The sequence below is a fragment of the Tiliqua scincoides genome, chromosome 2, assembly GCF_035046505.1.
Source record: "Tiliqua scincoides isolate rTilSci1 chromosome 2, rTilSci1.hap2, whole genome shotgun sequence".
NCBI lineage: Eukaryota > Metazoa > Chordata > Lepidosauria > Squamata > Scincidae > Tiliqua > Tiliqua scincoides.
This window is the reverse complement of record NC_089822.1, coordinates 235,848,721-235,869,306: the sequence shown is the minus strand read 5'-3', so window position 1 is coordinate 235,869,306 and position 20,586 is coordinate 235,848,721. Positions and strand designations below refer to the sequence as shown.

The 20,586-nt window shown below is 45.6% G+C and overlaps 1 protein-coding gene across 1 annotated transcript in view; it reads right to left on the bottom strand.

Moving 5' to 3' along the window:
• RYBP (RING1 and YY1 binding protein) overlaps positions 1-6,001 on the bottom strand; it is an 80,442-nt gene extending 74,441 nt beyond the window's left edge. The window contains exons 1-2 of the mRNA XM_066616810.1: positions 5,762-6,001; positions 4,508-4,633 (exon numbers count right to left, since the gene is read on the bottom strand). Of these exons, the coding sequence (XP_066472907.1) occupies positions 4,508-4,633; positions 5,762-5,787 (152 nt within the window). The 5' untranslated portion in view covers positions 5,788-6,001. The remainder of the gene's footprint in view (positions 1-4,507; positions 4,634-5,761) is intronic.
• Between the last annotated feature and the right edge of the window lie 14,585 nt (positions 6,002-20,586).

Genomic DNA, 20,586 nt, shown 5'->3' with positions numbered 1-20,586 from the left:
GTAACTAACTTTTCCATACTAGTTACACAAAGCAACATCAAAGGGGTGATAAAGAAAGCATAGCTTTTCTCTATATGGTGAACATTACTGTTCAAACTTCTAAGTCACACCTTTGATGTTTGATTTTTAAAACATGCATCTTAGTTAAACTGTTGTACAGGATGGGCTTCTCAAACACGTATGCAGTTCCTAAATAGTCCAAGTATTTCTATAACACTGACAAATCTTATACTCCAGAAAATAAATGCCTTTATGTATCCACACCTTTCTGATCCCCTGTCCTGATCTCTTTACTTTTGTCCTGACCTCTTTCCTTACTCTAATTCAGTGGTCTTTGTGCCATGACCCCAAAAAACGATGTATGGGACTGGGGACCCACCATTGATCCTGCCCCTTCCCCAGGGCCCAATCCACTCCACCCCTTGCCCCCATCACTACCCACCTCTCCCCCACCCACCCCGTTTCCTCCAACCTCTTATATCTTCACAACTGAACTGTGAAGTAGCAGCCCAAGCAGGGCTGGCCCTCGGAGCTGTGGGGCAAGACAGCGAGAAGAGGCTGTGCAGGATAATATCAAGAACTTAGTTGAGATAAGGCAGTACCATTATCGGATTGAATCCGAGCCTACTCTTGCACATGCTTTGAAAGGATGCCACAACCCCAAAATGAGGCTGTGTGTCCCCATTGAGGTCATGACCCACAGGTTGAAGGACACTGCTCAAATTTAGTCTTGTTTCTCCTTTGCTTTCTTCTCTATTTTCTTCTTGCTAATGAGTGTTACATACATTCTGCATCATGAGTCGTGGATTCAGGTGGAGGGCTTAAGTGTAGGGAATGTGGATTTTCTCATTTTTCCTTGCACTAACAAATCAGCAGTCACTGATATTGTACTGTACAGGCAGACTGCACAGTAAACTGAAAGTTGACTTTAAAGGGCTCTCAGCTTCATTCTGAAGCCTGCAGAGCCCACAGATAGACACATGTGCCTTCACTTGCTTCAGAAGAGCCTCTGGACCTGAGCTTTGGTCAAGTTCAGGGCTGGGCCAAAAACCATGGTTTTAAATATCTGAGGGGATTCCAGGAACAGAACCACTGCAGATGAGGGCCGTCTGTATGTTCTAAAACAGTCATCCTGAAACTGTGGGCCCAGGACCCACCAGGGGGTCATGACCCACTTTCTGGTGGGCAGATTAGGCTATGCGCATCAAGAATTTAACAAGCTGCTACTTTGGGCTGCTACTGCTGTCCAATCACAATTATAGCCATACCCCTTGGCCTTTATAAATCAGTCAGCAGCCTCTAAGAAGGTCAGGAACCACTGTTCTAAAAAATATAATTTTTTAAAATCGCAATATAATAAAAATGATAATCAGTAGTAAGATACTATACTGAATTCTTAAGGGATTGAATATAACTATAGTCTAAATCAGGGTTGCACAAACCCAGGCCTGGGGCCAGATCGGGAATTCGTGCAGATCTGTCTGTCCGGTGAGCGGAGCTTTTGGTTCCGTTTGGGCACTGCACATCGTCCTCTCCCTGAGGATAGCACCTGAGGGGAATGCTAGGATGTGGTTCAGACAGGGACCACATTCCAGGCACACAGCAGGCGCAAGTTTGAGCACCGCTGGTCTAAATACATCAAGCATACCCAGTAATCTTTGTCCCAGTGCAGCTTCAGGCAACTTATATTCTCTGCAACATCAGAATTATAAACTATTACATTTTGCAAAACTCATCTGGAAAGTGAAAGTTTTTTCACTTGTACAGTGAAAAACCACTTATTTTCAAACCCCTCCCCTAATACAACCACCAACAAAAATTAATTCGTTACAGTACAGTTTAGCTCACAAACCTTAGAAACCCTCAGACTTCAGCTACTAGCAAGTGCTCAGAGGCATATTCTGAGTCTTTGATAGATACCCAATAGATGAACACAGACTCAGCTACAGGCTGGCAACAACATGGCCAGCATAAGAGAAGCAAAAACACTATGGGTACACAGTACAGGATGTGGAGTACTTTCATTCGTTATTATACCTTGGAATGTCCTGCACAGAGTGGGAGGGAGCACAGAGTGGAAGGGAGCACAGAAAGAAGAGACGGTATTGCTAATCATCTCTTTTCTTGCAAGGAAAGGTTATCATCAACCATACATCACACCTTCCCTGCCCTGTTCAAGTACTGACTATATAAGCAAGAGTTTCTGTTACTGAGGACTCCAAATCCTGACTGCAATCTCACAAGTATCACTCAAAAATCACTAATTTGCTATGATGGTCTAAAGGGCTGAATTAAAGACTTTAAATCAACCGTAGCAGATATGAGCAAGACAAGTTTTCTATAACAAAAATTTTCACATACATTGCATCATCAGATGCAAATATTCCGGGTAATAGCCAGCCATAACCACAGCGTTTCCATATATCATCAACAAAAAATAAAGAAAAAACTTCCCCCAGATACTGATACACGTCACATACAGTAACTCTCATACCCAAGCCACAACAAAGAACTCAACATAAAGTTCACCCACAACATTCAGTAAATGCCATTTCAGTTGTTTACAACTTACATACAATATTCAGTTCATAAATGAAAATTAAATACAAACCTTTATGATGAAGTGTCATAAATATCACTGATAAACAGTTATGACTACAGTTAAGGATAAAAACAAAGTACCACTTTCCATAGTTCATCTTAAGCATATGTAGTCATAGTGACTTTGTAAAACTATACTTACACACTACTGGTAATTGAAACTACTGTTACAGGGCTTGACATGCAGCATAGTATGTTTACATTCATTCTTGTAGACAATCCATGACAAACATAACCATGTGATTTTCTAGCTCCAACAATCACTTTCATAAATATGAAAAATATGTCTTAATTGAAAACTTTCAATTATTAATGTACCACGTTGAGATAAATATATAATTAAGGAAGGATGCTTTCTAGGTTTTTCGTTTTATCTTCTCCATCCACGCTATAGGGCAGGATGTTTTCCCTTGAAGAAACAAGGATGCACTACTTAACCAATAAACTCCCAACAAGTTACATTATGCACCAGAGCTGGCCAAATTTTGTATTCCTTGGCAAGACTCAATTCTCCAGGTTGAAGCATTGGGGATAAACATAATTTTTTCCCCCTCACAAACGTATCCCTTCATGAGTGCTCAGACTCCATAATAAAGTTAACATCCCATCATCTAACTCCTAAGGGTTCCCCAGCAACAGAGAACACACACTCTGGTGCAGCATTACAGATTACTACATACCTTTAAAAAAAAAATCACAATGTTAATTTTTTTTCTTCCTTTGAGAGAAACTGGGTTAAAAGAAACAACTTATTGTGCCTTAATTAAAATTTGTTAAGACCACATAAAATTGATGCAGGGGTAGATCAAACTGCCAGTTGCCCAACCCTTCTAAACAAATAAATAAATAAATGCTGATTTCACAAGTGGATCTCTAATAAATACAGTCATGAAAGAAATCAACAGGTTTGTATTTAAGTGCAAAGAGCTACAAGTAGATTCAGTGTTGGCTACAAAATCTAAAAGAACTTGATTGAAGTCCTCAACAAAAAATTGTTTCTTATTCTATGGACATATATTAGACTGCCTAGTTAAAGTCAACATCCTCCAGAATAGCATAAAATACACAAACACATTTACAGAACTGTGTCCTTACAATCCCTAACATGTATTAATGTACAGAAAGTCCCTATGATTCAGAAGAATTTTGTCTAGTTAAAAGTGTTTCTCACTTTGCCTCACTCAAAATACTAAGTGAATACGATCTCAACCACTCACAAACATTTAACTCATTTAACCATTTACCAAAAACCAGATACCTGCTGAGTCTTCACATAAACCCAAACAAAAATTGTAATTTTAAATTAAGAGTATGCCATAAACTCATGACAACACTTGTTAACATTTCAACACACTATGCAAATACACAAAATACTCAATCCACAGTTAGGATGATTTGTCAACTACTTGGAAATAAATGCACCCAAATCACCCACTGCAGTTTCAACTCTAAAAAATTTCCAACATCAATCTGCATGAATCATTCAGAAAGAGGCGATATCTCAGTACAGAAATCAGAAGTCTCATGTTTCTACAAAGCTCTCACATTAATAGAAACAAACAATATATTAAGAGAGGATGGGTAGGAAGGGATACCATGGACTTTAAAATAAATCCATACTATCTAGCACTGAAAAGTACCAAGCTTCCATTCAAATCTGAAGGAACTGAGAAGATCAGCTACCTCTCTATCTACAAACATGACAAGCAGCATTAGATCATTCCTCTATGTATACAAAACATTTGTTCTCGCATATATTTCAGAAATCCAACACAAATCACACAGGTTTAAACACTTGTTCAAAGGAAGTGATTTCCTGCTCCCACAAACCATGGCAAATCAACAAGTCAGCAACATAACAATTAAGGAAGGAAAAGAAAAAAATATATACGTATTGTTAAAATACCTTGTGGAAGTACCTTTCCTGACATCACATATGCTGCATTTAAAGGCTTCAGCACTGTTCCTAAAGGTGCAGACACTACAATCCCAAAAACCTTCATCGGCTGCAGGTTTTGCTTGCCTTTTTGGCCTTGAGAACAGCGTGTAGAGAGGAGGAGGGAAATGAAGAGGAGGGGGGAAGGGGAGAAGAAAGAAAACACACATTAGAGACAAGATCATAAAGCAAGGCTGTCTTAATGCTATTCCCTGCTTTGCTTGCCTGTTTCTGCTCCTTACCCGAAGAAATCACATTGTGCAATGGGCAGGCAAGCCATCTATAAAGCTAAAATTTCACTTTATTTACCCCCCCTCCCAACAGACACATCCTGCCTTATCCCCACCCTTCCCCAACACCATACCCCTCAGCAAGGCAGGAAAGGGGAACCTCTCTTCCCCTCAGCCTTCAACCCCAACACAATCGAACTGCACGCAGCAACGAGTACCCCCTGAATCCAGAAGGGCAAGGAAAATATCCGGGAGGTCTTGGCAGCCTCCCTCTTTTCTTTTTGGGAGAGGAGTGGGGGGTGCTTGGCTGCACTTTAAAGGACTGTAGGCGTGTCCCTCCGTGCGCCCCCTCCGTCTGCCTGTCTGTCTGTCTGTCTCCTTTACCTTGTTAAATCTCCCTTTGTCTGGAAGAAGTCAGTGCGAGGAGACGTGGAGTACGGTGTGTGTGTGAGCGAGCGAGGGAGAGGGAGAAAGAGCGAGTGAGGAGCCGCCATAGCTGCTCTAACACCAGATTAGCCCTGGCACCAGCCGAGAGAGAGCAACACACAAACCTCCTCCCTCTCTTCGCCTTGACACACTCCCTCCATCTTAAGAGCCACCCTGGGCACAGCACACTGAGGCGCCCCCCCCCCGAGCACGAGGAGCCCCAGCTTCTCGGCCCCTCCACTCCCAGCAGCTCCCATTAAGAACAAGGAGTTTCTCCTGCACCTGGAGGAGAAGAGCAGGCAGGAGGCACAGGAGCTCCCTCCTCCTCACCCACTTCCTCCATCTTAACAGCCCCTTGTCCTCCACCTCTGCCACCCCGGGCCTAGCAGTCCCCACGCACAGCTCTCCCCAGAGCCGGGGGTGCTGTGGCAGGCTGGCCACTGGCTGGCTGGCACCCGCGCACTCCCCTCCCTACACACTCCCTCCATCTTAGGAAAAGTCCTTCTCTAGGCTCGCCACTTCGCCTGCCCGCCCGCCCGCCCGCCCGCCCCCGGCGCCAGTCCCTTACCTGGTCGGGCTCTTCTTGTCGCCCATGGTGAGGGGCCCCCCTTGCCTTGCCTTGCCTTGCCCTGCGCGGAGACAAGGAGCCGAGGGGGACGCGGCTGGTTCCTCCTCCTCTCAGACCAGCAGGCTCCGGCTGCTGCTGCTGCTGCTGCTGCTGCTGCCAGGCTCCCGCTCCAGACTAGGGAGCGCAGCCCCGCTCCTCTCCCTCCCTCCCAGCCAGGCACGGCTAGAGCGGGCGGAGCTCGCGGCCCTCCCCGGCCAATCCGGCAGCCCGGCCTTGGGCTCCGCTGGGGCGCGAGAAGGGGAACGCGCACCCCCCCTCGCTCACACGCGAGCGCGCGCACTCAACCCCCCCTCCCCGGTGGCGACGGTTGACGGCGGTTGGGCCCCCTCGACGCGGGAGGGGCGCAACGGCAGCAGCGCGAGCGAAGCGTGTCGTCTTCGTCGTCGCTACCGTCGTCGCTGGGCGGCGCCTGGCCACCCACAAGGACAGCATGTGACGCCCTCAGCGCGCGCGTGTGTGTGTGGAGTCGCCCGCTGCTTCCTCGCGACGAATGTGGAACGTGGCCGTTACTGATGGTTACCCACGCGGGAGGAGGAGACGCTCTTCGCTCCCCCCTCCCCTCAGTTCATTCATACACAAGGATGAGTCACACACGAGGGAGGGGCGCGCGCCTCAACTGTGGCCAACTGTCACCTGTCCGTCACACCTGAGGCGGGGAGGCGCGCGCCTGAGGGGGCTGCCACCTGTCCTGAAAGGGGGCAGGGCAAGGTGGACCACCCCACCCACCTACATAAGGGCTTCTTGCCACTACGCGCTTGCTCGAGGGAGAAGGAAGCGTGCACCACCTCCAGGTTGTCCAATGGGCACCAGTGACTTGTCAGTCAGCTGCCTTCTGGCTGGGTGTGCCCCCCACAGGCACCCACGAAGTGTGGAGAACGTGCCCCTCTCCTCATGTGGAGGGACATGAGGCGGGTGGGGAGGCAGGTGAGGCAGAGCCTCCCCACAGGAGTCCTTCAAGAAGCACCACCATAGTGTGAGATACCCAAGCACCGCGTGGTGGAGCTCTTCACACCAGGGATGTGTGGTGGGTGGGGAGAGCCTCCCCACTGGAGTCTTTCAAGAAGCACTGCCATAGTGTGAGGCACCGAAGCACCCACAACCCATGTGCAGAGCACATGGGTGCTTGGGTGCCTCACAAGGCGGAGGTGCTTCTGGAAGGACTCCAATGGGGAGGCTCTGCCTTACCTGCCTCCCCACCCACTACACATCCCTAGTGTACCCACAGCTAGATCACTCTGTTAACCCCCCCACCCAAAGAGCAAGGGATCAATCTTCAGTTGGTTACCACATGAATGGAGAATCTGTCAGCATTTACCTTTCCATTGTGTCACCCTCCCACTCTGCCTACTCAAGGTTACTCAGTCAGTGTGTGGAACGGTTACCCTCCTTTAAGCATTTGATCACACACACTCACAATCATATACACACACATTCACACACACAAGCATTTGGTTGCACACACTCACAATTTCCACCCTTTCAGGGCCTCCGGGCACATAACTTTTATAAATTATAAAAATTTTCCCTCTCATATAACGCCGGAATCAGGGGACATCCACTAAAATTGAGTGTTGGGAAAGTTAGGACAAAAGAAAATATTTCTTTACCCAGCGTGATTAGTCTGTGGAACTCCTTGCCGCAGGAACTGGGGATGGCATCTCACCTAGATGCCTTTAAGAGGGGATTGGACAAATTTATGGAGGAAAAATCCATCACGGGTTACAAGTCATGATAGGTGTGTGCAAGCTCCTGATTTTAGAAGTAGGCTACCTCAGAATGCCAGGTGCAAGGGAGGACACCAGGGCTCAGGTTGCTGTCTTGTGTGCTCCCTGAAGCATTTGGTGAGATACAGGAAGCTGGACCAAAAGCCGGGCTTTTGGTGTGATCCAGTGGGGCTCTTCTTATGTTCTTGTGTGGCTTTGTGGGAAGGAGCAAGTTCTTTTTTTCTTCAGCAAAAGTACAGTAGCTGCACACTTCTGGACTTCTTCATTCTCAGTAGATTTTAAACACTGCTAAGCGCTTCAATGAAAGCTGTGTGGTGACGTTCAAAGTTTACATGAGCTACTCAGGGCAAACAACTTGAAAAACCAAGTGCAGGGAGCTGTACATGATGGGCCATAAAGAAAAAGGGATTGCCTTGACCAAGGAGATCACACGTATACATTCAGCCCCTATTTAAGGGTGCAAAGTAGATTCTAATCAGGGTTAATGATTGTGACTATGGAACAAGACAATCACCGTTCTGGATTAGTTATCCCAGATGACAAGATAATGATTTTCTGTATATGGATCAAGTACTACTCCAACTGAAGGACTGGTCCCTTCAGTCTGTCCCTGAATTGGAGATAGGCCACTCGCATGAATTCCTCAATCTGCACAAAATCACACACAGAGTATGGAGTCTGTGGTCAAGCTTGCAGCTCAGAGGAACAGCTTGCTTCTCAATCTCCCATGCACAAGGGTGGGTCCCTGGATCATACGTACTTTCGCAAATATCCTAATCCCTTGCTAACTGGGCAAAGAGGCACCTTTTAAAATGGTGTTGTCTTATTTTTCATATGTTGGCAACCTTCTGTCTCGAAAGACTATGGTATCGCGCTCTGAATGGTGGTTCTGGAACAGCGTCTGGTGTGGCTGAAAAGGCCGATTCGGGAGTGACAATCCCTTCCACACTGGGAGCAAGTGCAGTCTGTCCCTGGTCTGTCTCCCTGGCTATGGGCCTTCCTTCTTTGCCTCTTTGCCTCAGACTGTTGGCCAAGTGTCTCTTCATATGGGCAGAACAATTGTCTCTTCAGTTCAGCATGTTACCTTTACCAGTGGCTCTTGCTGGTATCTCTGTTGCAACTTTTTTAGATTATAAGCCCTTTGGGAAGAGGGAAGCATTTATTTATTTGTTTAATTGTGGACACTCTTCTGTGAACTACTTTTTGCTGAAAAGCAGTATATAAATATTCATAATAATATAATAATAAATACCCAGTGGGAGAAAAGCATGGCTAACCCTGGCTGCTTTCTGGGCTACTATCTGATAGGCCTATCTGATACCTATCTGAAAAGAGAAAGTGTCTCCAGCAATAAGTGCCATCCCAGGCACTCACCCACCCAACTGGGAATCTCTATATTTCCTCCCATATGACACAACCCTTTCTTTTTTATGTCTTACAATAAAATATATATACCCGCTGGCTAAGCTTGTGTTCCCTTTGTGGTGAGGACTGGATCACACAATCACTCTGCCAATGAGGATTACTTTTCTCCCCAATCCACAACAGATATGTGATGAGTGAATCTTTTAAGAAGAAGTTACAACCTTGTACTGCTCTGTTTATGCCACATTTTGAAAACAAACTGTTCAGAGATGTCATCCATTACAAAAAAGGGGAGCCATCATGAGCAGAGGGAAAAGCTGGGCAGTCATGTGCACTCATCCTCAGACACTCACAGCGATGGAGGAATCATATACTGTACAGTTCTTGTCTTCCCAAATATAATCACCAAATGTGTTTCAATAAGCCCTCCAAAGGAACTGAAGAATAAGCCTTTGCTCTGAGGATCTCCAGAAGTCTTATGAATCGTCTTACACTGTTTGGGCATTTGTTGATTCATCAATTCTTGGACCAGAAGAGAGGAAAACAAGTTTTTGCTATGTATGCACAAGAAAATGTGACCTGCCTGTTTCCAACAAACACATACCTACAGAGTTGTGATACTGTACAAATCCAGGTAGAGGTGGGAGCAGCCACACAGTTCCATCCTTCAAATTTTTGATTGATCCAAATTTGCCATATGGTAGTTCACTAAACTTCCTGGTTTCAACAGCAACTTTACTAAAATCTGACAGATTCCACTGTGTTCCATGCAGTGAACCAGAAGTTGGCAACCTTCTTCCACATAGGGGCCAGAGGCCATGACCCTGAGTGGATGGCAGGCCACATTTAGCTCTGGCTGTTTCAAAGTGAGGAAGCCACTTAGGCTGCACTAGGTACAATAAACAGGGTAAGAAGGGAGATGCCAGAGACATCCCTCAAGTACAGCTAAAGAGATATGGCTAGAGACAGCTTAAAGATGAAGGACTGTGAGAGTGGGCAAGGAGAGACTGGGCTGCTGGACCTGGGCACAGAGCAGCAGGTCTGTCAGGGTGACAGGCACAAAAGAAATAAAGGGATGGGATATGCATGAAGATGAATGAGTGCTGTTCCCAGTACACACACAACCCAGTGTGTGGCAGCTGTGAAGGAAGCCAGTTCCATGCTCGGGATCATTTAAAAAGAGATTGAAAATAAAACTGCCAATATTATACTATTTGTATAAATCGATGGTAAGGCTACATCTGGAGTACTGTGTCGAGTTCTGGTTGCAACATCTAGAAAAGGATATGGAAATGGAAAAGGTGTAGAAGAGAGCAACCAAAATGATTAGTGGATTGGGGCACTTCCTTTACAAGGAAAGGCTACACAGTTTGGGGCTGTTTAGTTTAAAGAAGGCATCTGAGGGGGAACATGATTGAAACATACAAAATTATACATGGAATTGATGGAGGGAAGTTCTTTTCCATCTCACACAACACCAGAACCAGGGGACATAATTAAAATTGAGTGTCAGGAGAGTTAGAACAGACAAGAGTAAATATTTCTTTTCCCTGTGTGAACCCATTTTTGGCTGGCCCCTAGGTGTACACACTTAGTTCCTGTTGTGTATATGCAATGTTGGGCAGAAATGACTTAATTTGTGGAACTCCTTGCCACAGGATGCTTGATGTCACCTGGCCTTGAAAGGTGATTGGACAGATTTGTGGAAGAAAAGTTCATTGCAAAGAGAAGCTTGCATTCTTCACACTCCCCGCTTGAATCCATAATGCTACCAGTCACAAGGAACAGGCAGAAGTCAGATTTTACCATTTTTCTGTCTTGCTTTTCATGGTTATTATCCTAGCATGAAAGTCCATGTCTGGATTACAGCTGTCCATAAAGTCATGTGGAATATGTGTGCAAAGTATTTGGTGTGTTTCTGTCTGAAGTATGCAAGTGAGGTTAAACTGAAGGACTGACAATTAGGAGTCCCCAGAACAGTGATGGCCTCATGTCCACCAAAGACTGTATAGCATGTTTCCCAAACTTTTTTTTATCATGACCCTAAAGTATTCTTCAGATCTTGTGACTTTCCCACCACTTACAAGAAAGCAAAACCATACTGAGGAAATTCTAATGAGAACTTGCATCCGGTAACTGATTTGGGTAACATTGCTCTGTCAAAAAAAAGTCAAGTTGTTTGTTCATTTGACAGAGGTGAAAGTTAGCTAAGTTAGTGAAAAATGTAATTCACTGTCTCCTTTATATTCAGTGATAACCTGTACAAACACAGCACAACTGTGTGAAGCACTTGGATGCTTGATGGAACTGTGAGGACAATATTTTCCTCAGCAAAATTCACAAGTTTTCTCTTGCCTCCCCAAATCTGCATGGTGAATTGTGTGGCTTCCCTGGGCTTCTTTGATTTGTCACAGATATTGTAATGTCAACACATGGAATTTCCTACCCATCCTCGTAAAGTTACACATAAACAACACAAGCAGGGTGGTCAGATGTCCTCTTTTTCCAGGACATGTCCTCTTTTTTAGCCTCATGTCCTAGAAAATAACTTAAATGTCCTCCTTTTCCCTGTGAGCAGGCCCCTGCAGGCAGCGAATAGCCTTCTTGTAATTAACAAATTATATGTAATAAATTACATGTAATTTAGTTTTAAAATTAATAAGCAATATAGTGTTTTAATTAACCACATGAAATCAATATACGAGTTATTAGCTTTTATTTTTTCATGGCCTACATTTTTCTTGGATATCCTACCTTTAGGGTGCCTTGTCCTCTTTTGCAGTTATGACATCTGGTCACCCTGAACACAAGGCAAATATTTTGTTTACAGAAAGCTCTTTTTAATATATCACTAGTGGACTCAATTAACTCCAGTGGTGTTTTCTTATCTCAGAGCTTGATCATGCATCTTTAAATCCATCAGGTGTTTGGACTTTTGACTCCAGTGCTTGGAGAACAACCCTCAGATTGGTATGAGATGGGAATGGCTGTGTGATCTCATATGGCTGTTTTCAAAGGTCACACTTCTGCATCAGTAGTTTTTTGGTTACCACAGGATACTATAAAGTGCTGTCATTCATGTTGATTTATACTGACCTTTTAAACCCTTCTCCCCATCCTGCCAAAGTTTGACTTTCCTTTACCTGCTAAGGCTAATCTTATTGACTGCTCAAAGGATACAAACAGTACTTGAAGTCTGTACATGAATGAAGACTGGAAAGTTCTTGACTGGGCATGTTAATCCTATAGAAATGCAAAAGTGGCAAATACATTGGCTTGTGCTAATATAGCAGCTGCTTGGCACATGGACAAGTTCACCTGGCTATATTGCCCATAAGCTGAAATTTTAGGTGCATGAGGGTCCAATTCTATCCAACTTTCCAGCACAATGCAGCCCCAAGGTAAGGGAACAGTCATTCACCTTGAGGAGGCCTCCGTGTCTGCCACCACCAGAGGATGCAGCACATGCCCCGTTGGCACAATTGCATCAGCTATGAAAGTTGTATAGGATTGGGCCCTATGCTACTGTAGTAAATTCTTAGTGGTAGCCAAAATGCTTTCAGAATGGCTCGGCAGATTTCTCAGTTTGCCTCCTTCTGAACCTGATACTATTTTTCTAAGGCCCTTGGAAAAAAATTTCAAAAGTACACCTGACTGCTTCTACCAGTGATAGCACCATTTCTGCTGTAGAAGAAGTTCTAGAGCTCTGCTCCCTCACCCGATCTCCCTTAGCTTCACCTCTGATCTCTGTCCCATTCCAAACTGTGTAATTAGCTTTGTGAGATGTTACTTCTGGAAATGGTGGATTCTTGCCCATGGTCAACATAACCATCCCATTGTCCTGGGTCAGATCACAATGCCATTTCAATGTTACTGGCTGTGTAAATCATTGAGCCCAGTTCTCCCAGTTAGGGTACTAGTTTTAATAGAGGTGCCCTTTGTTAAGTATTTTGTCCAGCCTGTCCTATTCATCCTTTCTCAGTTTGGCAAACATATTGGTGTCTGTGTAGAGTGCATTTGCTTCTTTTCATACATACAGAGGAATTCCCTGTGTCAACAACCATTGTCCCATTAAGGTTGTGCTTTACAAACCCCATATGGCCACAAGCTCTATAAGAACCACCTCTGCAACTAGGATACATCATGATCCATAAAACTGACCAGAACACTATATTTTCCATTTTTGCAAAAACAAGGACATGCAGCAAAATGGAATTCTTAGTGGTTCCACCTCAACTTGTAAGCTGGATAGGGTATTTTTATTCAAATTGCCTTTCGGTAGCCCAAGAGATGGTAGAAAAGGGAAAGCGGAGAGTTAATAATCAATGTGTGAGAAGGTTTTCTAATTAACATATTGTTAATTACAGCAATTAACACTTGGGGATGAGGTGGGCTATAAATCAAATTAAATAAATGAATTATAACCCAATCTTATTCTCCTCCCCCCCTGCAGTGGTATCAAAGAGGTTGTAGCTAGCAAGGGGAGTGGAAGGCTCCCTCCATAAGCCCACAAAGGATATTCTTAGACCTGCACCAGAAATTTCACTGGTGCATGTCCAAGGAGACAAAGTGGGTAGGGAGGCTGCAGCAGAAGGGGACAGGACCCAGCACACACCATTGCTGCCAGATCCATTCCCTCCTGCTCAGGCATGAAGCATCCTGGATGAGCCTAACCTACCTCACAGGGTTGTTGCAAGGACCAAACGATGGAAGGGACCATGTACACCATCCTGAGTTCCTTGGAGGAACAGCACTATAAAATGTGAAAGATAAATAAATACATTTATGTGAAACCTTTGCAGAAGTCCCTTGCACCCTACTGGAATAGGAAGCATGGCGACTCCTCTTCCTCCCCAAACAAACATTACATTGATATGGTTTTGATGTGCCCTCATTCCCTGTAAGAACTGTAGTTGCTACGGCTTCTTTGCTTTTGCTATGTAGGTGGGATACAACCCAAGCCTAATGTCTGTGGCTCTGGAAAGTGCAGCTGGCAGGGGGTTTCTCTTTGCCTTCAAAACATGCTTTCCTCAAAGCAAACACCAAGCTAATTGCTTCTGTGTTGTGTCTGGATTCTCACCAGCACGGAGCTGCCGAGATCCCAGGATTATCTACCTGCAGCTGGACCGTCTGCGCAGACTATTTTAAATGCCTGTGAAATATAAGGAATCAATGCCAGTATTTGTGCACAGAGTTTGATGCCAACTATAACCGTTACACACAGCCTCTTTGCTTCAATGGTCAGTGTGGTTAATGAACTCTCTCTCTCTCTCTCATACACACACACACCATGATGCCTGGTGTGTATTCTTAGAAATGCCCTCTTTCAAATTGCTAATAAGGGATTTGGCAGTGCAGTATTTTAACAAAAAATGTTTGTTTAAATGAAATTTGAGGATATATCCAGGAACCGGGATTTCCTTCTTGCTAGTAGGCATGGGGGTTGGAGCTAGGAATTACAGGATGGCTGCTGTGTCTTTGCCTTCAGAGTTATTGAACTTTACATCAATGAGCCCAGTTTATAGAGCTCAGAGTGAGTGTGCAAATCAGGGGAACACAAGGCAAGAGAACAGCAGGCTGGGCAATCCAGTCTCTAGTGACTGGAGACAGGGCCTCTGAGAAGAATTGTATCGGGGGTACAAAGTTTCCTTTGGGCCCCTTCGCAAAGGGGGAGGGGTAAACCAGAGTGGGGGAGGGTTGTGATGGGCAAGCAGAATAGGGGCAGGGAGCGGCAAAGCAGGGTAAGGGGAGGGTAGAGACAGCTGGAAAAGTCTTTGGAGCCCAGGTTTACCTACCCATGAGGCATCTGTGTCCCCAGCATCCCTAGTCATGGTAGTGTCCTCTGCAAGCAACAAGTCTGAGTAGATAGGAAAATGCCAGATCCTAGGAAATTTCTGGGCCTCCTCCTTTGGTTCCTGGGCCCCCCTTTTGACTCTGGGCCCGGGTACAAATTACCCCCCTCTCCTAGGCCCTGCCTGGAGGTTTTCAAGGCAGCAATGCTCAGGCATGCCAATACTGTGTCAGGTTTCACCTCACAGGTAACTGATGTTTCTCAGCTTCTCTTTGATCAAATGGAAGAAATAATGACTGAAGACCGTAAAGTTAAAGAAATGATATGAAGCTGCTGAAACTCAAGGGTTGATGCCAGGATCTAGAGGGCCCTTGGGCAAACCCCTGTGTTAGGATCCCCCAGGGTGCACTCTGTCTTGCTAACTGCACCAGAAAATTGGTTGGTATGGATTCCTTCTTTCCTCAGTGGTGTTGAGGGAAGAGAGTGTCTGACGAGTGTCTTACCACATTCCTCAGTGGCTGAGGGTAGAAACAGGGTGGGCATCCTTCCCTCAGCACCACTATAGAAAGAAAATGCTTGTCTACCCCACCCCCATCTCAGTGACTGGTATGGTAGATGCTTTGTCCCCTCAACCCCACAGCCTAATCCAATGGACACCTAATGCTTCAGGGTGGGGTAGGGTGGCAAAGCAACTCCAGAAGAGGGAACATTCTAACAACTTTTACCAGGTGATCACACAACCCAGGGAGAACTGACATTCCTCAGCCCACCAGCTCACCACCTCTGTAAGCCAGTGGCTGAGGCATGCTTGCATTTGTTCCTCAGCAAAAGGGTTTTTTAAGCACTGCTGATGCACTTACTCAACAGAACGCATGTGAGGGGATGGAGCATTTTGCAGGGGCAAGGGCCACATGCACAAGGAAGAGTAGAAACCACAGCAGGAAGTTCACAGAGGAAACAGCAGCAGCAGGACATGATGATAGCTCAGAAGAGGGGAAAATACAATGGGAATGTGTGTGTGCATGTATGTGTGTGTGTGTCCCCATCTGTGTCCCTCCATGGGGAGATGCTCCAAGCAGGCAGATTATCTGTGGGGGATATGCCCAATAAGCTCTCTATGCCCAATGTGTTTTGGCAAATTGTATTCCTCTGGGGCACAAGAAGGATTTCTTTTCCTGGCATAGAAACCTATTCACTGTGGTGAACCTGGCAAGTCTGCTGCCTCAGCATTCATTCTGATGACTGCTAGTGGCTGCCAGTTATTGTCCCAGGAGGCCTTGCCCCATTCACGCAAGTGTGTGTGCACACGGCTTGGTTTATTATTAAACCAGCAGCAATAAATGAGAGGAGGCAGCAAGCTACTGAAGCCCAAATGAATCACCTTGTTAATTTCCCACTAGCATAACTCATACCAAGTTGCGGACCATTCGCCCTGTGGAGTACATAAGAACATAAGAACAGCCCCACTGGATCAGGCCATAGGCCCATCTAGTCCAGCTTCCTGTAACTCACAGCGGCCCACCAAATGCCCCAGGGAGCACACTTGATAACAAGGGACCTGCATCCTGCTGCCCTCCCTTGCATCTGACATAGCCCATTTCTAAAGTCAGGAGGTTGCACATACATGTCATGGCTTGTAACCCGTAATGGATTTTTCCTCCAGAAACTTGTCCAACCCCCTTTTAAAGGCATCCAGGCCAGAAGCCAGCACCACATTCTGTGGCAAGGAGTGCCACAGACCAACCACATACTGAGTAAAGAAATATTTTATTTTGTCTGTCCTAACTCTCCCAACACTCAATTTTAGTGGATGTCCCCTGGTTCTGGTGTTATGTGAGAGTGTAAAGAGCATCTCTCTATCCACTTTATCCTTCCCATGCATAATTTTGTATCTCTCAGTCATGTCCCCCTTCGGGCGTCTCCTTTCTAGACTGAAGAGGCCCAAACACCGTAGCCTTTCCTCATAAGGAAGGTGCCCCAGCCCAGTAATCATCTTAGTCACTCTCTTTTGTACCTTTTCCATTTCCACTATATCCTTTCTGAGATGTGGCGAACAGAACTGGATGCATTACTCCAGGTGTGGCCTTACCATCGATTTGTACAACAGCATTATAATATTAGTCGTTTTGTTCTCAATACCTTTTCTAATGATCCCAAGCATAGAATTGGCCTTCTTCACTGCTGCCGCACATTGGCGGCGACACTTGGCGACACATTGGTGGCGACACTTTTATCGACCTGTCCACCATCACCATGGTTCCACTGTTGTGGAGGATCCCCACTCTCGTGCCATTTTGAAGTGGCTGAGGTTACCCTGCTAATTGGGTAAGAGGCACTTTTTCAAGTGGGTGCTCCTTTTTTTAGCAGGGGGAGAGTAACTGGCCCACCTCACCCCAGCACTGTCTGTTCTAGTGGCTGCCTGCTGGTATTCCTTTGCATCTTTTTAGATTGTGAGCCCTTTTGGGACAGGGAGCCATTTAGTTATTTGATTTTTCTCTGTAAACCGCTTTGTGAACTTTTAGTTGAAAAGCGGTATATAAATACTGTTAATAACAACAACAACAACAACAACAGTGGGGGCTGAGGTCATCTGTTAACTGTCATGACAACAGAGATGCTGCTGAAGACTTTTAGCTATTACTGAACAGCCTCAGTGGCTGAGGGAGCTCTGACAGCATCATAAAGAAGTGGAGCCAAACTGCTAACCAGCTCATGCAGGACCCCTGTGACTTGGAAAGCTGCATGACAGACAAGGGAGCATCAGGCACTTACTGCTTTGTCCATCATAGCACCTCCAGGCTGGCAGAGTGGCAGCTGTTGCATTGCTACCTGTCACACTCTTGAAAGGTACCAGGAATCTTGCTAGAACAAGATGACAGTAATTCCACATAACAGCAACTGGTTTTCCACTGGTCACTGCTGCTACTGGATTTTGCTGCAGGCCTTGCTTGTGGTCTGCCTTGCCCTGAGAGTGGAGAGTATCATTTCCTCTGCACCTGTTGAAGGGTTGCCCAGTCAGGTTGTGCACTGGCCCATGCCCTTCAAAGGGTTCACCTGGCCAGGTTGATGAATCCTCAATTCCTTTTCCACTGCTAACATTCTCCCTTGCACTGGTTATTTTGTTTATTGTTCACATTTTTATATCATCATCCCAGGAGCTCAGGGTGATGTACGTGGTTCCTCCCTTCAGTTTGTCCTTGCAACAATCCTGTGAGGTAGGTGAGGCTGAGACATACTGACTGGCCCAAGAACATCCAGGAAGCTACATGACTGAGCGAGGATTTGAACCTGGGTCTTCCAGGTCTAAGACCAACTTCCAAACCACTACACTAAGGTTTCTTAAAGTATGTATCATAATGCCTTAGGTACACTCACAGGGGTGCAGCGGGATGTCCCCAGTTGCCCTTCCTACCTGTTCCCCCAGGCACCGCCGTCTTGGATTTTGCAAAATCTCACAAGATCCAAGTTGGTGGCACCTGGCTCAGCTGGAAAGAAGAGGCTGCGGGGGCATCGTGACCCAGGTAATCTTGGGAACCACTGCATTACACCATCCTGGCTCACCAACATTGTGATGATTCCCATTGTACCATGGGACAATGCCAACATGCTGGCACAGATTTGTGTTCTGCTGGCACAACAGACACTGATTGTATCCCTGTTCAGTGAGCGTACAGTGGAGATAAAATGGCAGTGTAAAAAATGATTAGATACGTTTGTGTTCTTTTGCAATACACATTGGAAGTCCAGTTGGGGACAAATAAGAGGCAAGCCATTGCCACCATGCCCTGATGTAAGCTTCCAGAGGCACCTGGCTGCTCATTGTTGGAAACTGAATGTTGTGATCAGGTGGTCTGTGGTTATATCCATTAAATCAATTCTTATTTTTTAATATTTTTTTCAGATGTGGCCTAACTTGCAAGTACATTCCCATGTCTTAAATTTTCCAGACTCCCAAGCATACAAGCAAAAAGCTAGGTACACACTGAAGTCTCTGAATTGTGACATTCTGCAGATAAGGAAGGCACTGCTGTGCAGTTCTGTAATCCTTTTCCTATCAGAGTGGGGGTTTGCAATCACTTTAGCAGGCTAAATGTCGCCAGTATATGAATAGGCACCTTGGGACTGCTCTGGGGATCATAGGTCAAAGTTTAGTGATGTATGTAGTTGTCTCACTAATGGGCCTTATTGATTATTACCCATAGAAACAACAAAGAGCTCTGACTCCTCCTTCTCCCACCAGATGCTGGCAACCAAGAAAAAGTACCTTGGCCTTTGAGCTCTGAACAATTTGTAGGATAGTCAAGCTCTCAGCGAGGATCGACACCAAGTCAGCATATAGATTGCTGCAACAGGGTAAGTGGAAAATGATAAATGGGTCTGTGGAACATCTCCATAGCAATGATACCTGGGAGCAAAAATGCTAAAACAGAATAAATATCATATAAAGCACTGTAAACAGGGGAGCAAGCTAGAGCCTTGTGGGACTCCACAGTGCGGTTCAGCCAGTTGAGCAAAAAATACACATTATGGAAACAAACTGACAGTACAGAACAGAACAGTACAGAACTGCTGTTCAGAACAAAATTGCAGAGACTCTTCTTGCTCAACAGTTCCAGTGAAAGCCGGATGTTTTTCTCAATGTAAAGTGTGTCTCACTGGAGTGCCCTCCTAAAAAGATACTGAAAGGCTGGCATCTCGGGCCATGCTTGCAGTCCAACACTTCAGAGAGAACACTTGCAACAACTGAAGCCAAATAGGGTTTAGCTTTGGCTTATTAGCAGTGAGTGCTAATGGTGCTAAACTCAGGCAGCAATGGTGCAACTATTCTCTAGCTGTACACTATGACACTATGGGGAGAAGTCACATTCTTTCTGGCTCATCTTAAGAGATCTGAACCAAACTGTTGTTGGTCACATGCCTGCCTGCTGGTTTTATATGTATCTATTTACAGGGCAAGGGGGGGGGGGAAATGTCAAATTTGAGCCAAACCTATCCTTGTCATACCTTCTTGAACTCTGTCATGTCAGGCACTCTTCCACTTCTTCCAGCTCAGCTCTGATGGGGCAATACAAAGGTGCCCAAAGTGCTGGAGTGCAGAGAGAAAAGTAGGGGACAGCTTGGTCATCCTTGCCTGTTCAGAGCTTTTAATGTTACAGTTAGACCATTCACACACTTTACACATGAAGAAACAAACATGGCTGCCACCACTGCCCCCTCCTGGACCAAAACCATATCCTGGTCTACCCTCCCCAATCAGAAATGCCCCCTCCCCACAGCCTATAATGCCTCCCCACCATTTTGCAGGCAACTTACCGTCAATGAGTCCCAGTGGTTGTCCGACCTGTGTGGAGGCCCAGTACCAACTGGTGCTGGCCTCCCCGCAAGCCTTTCCACTCCCAGCTGCTGTGGCATGCCTTATGGTGCATTTGTGACAGCCATTATCAGGGCAGTGCACGAGTGATGCCTGGCAGTAGGCTTGGGCTCCAAAGAAGCTACAGGAGTTGAGTCTCTATTACTAGATCTCATTCCAACTTATCCAGCTAACTGGATTTTAATATTAACAAGTGCAATGCCAAGCCTATAAGCCCTTGCCAAGCTCCAGCCAGACAAGAATATTCATGACAGGGTAATAAACACCTTAATATGAGGTTTAAGGTGAAAATATAGGCAAAGCCCAAATGCTGGTGCAAAAATATTTTTACAGAGGAAATGTCACCAAGCATGCCAAGAGAGAAAAATGGAAACTTCAGAGCAAAAAGAGAGTTTTATGTTGCCCATGGGCACACTGCTTTAATTGGGCCCTGTGGAGGCACAGGGTCCATTGATTCAAGCTATGGCCAATTTCTCCTGTATGCCCTGAACTCTAAAGCCAATTCAAACATCTT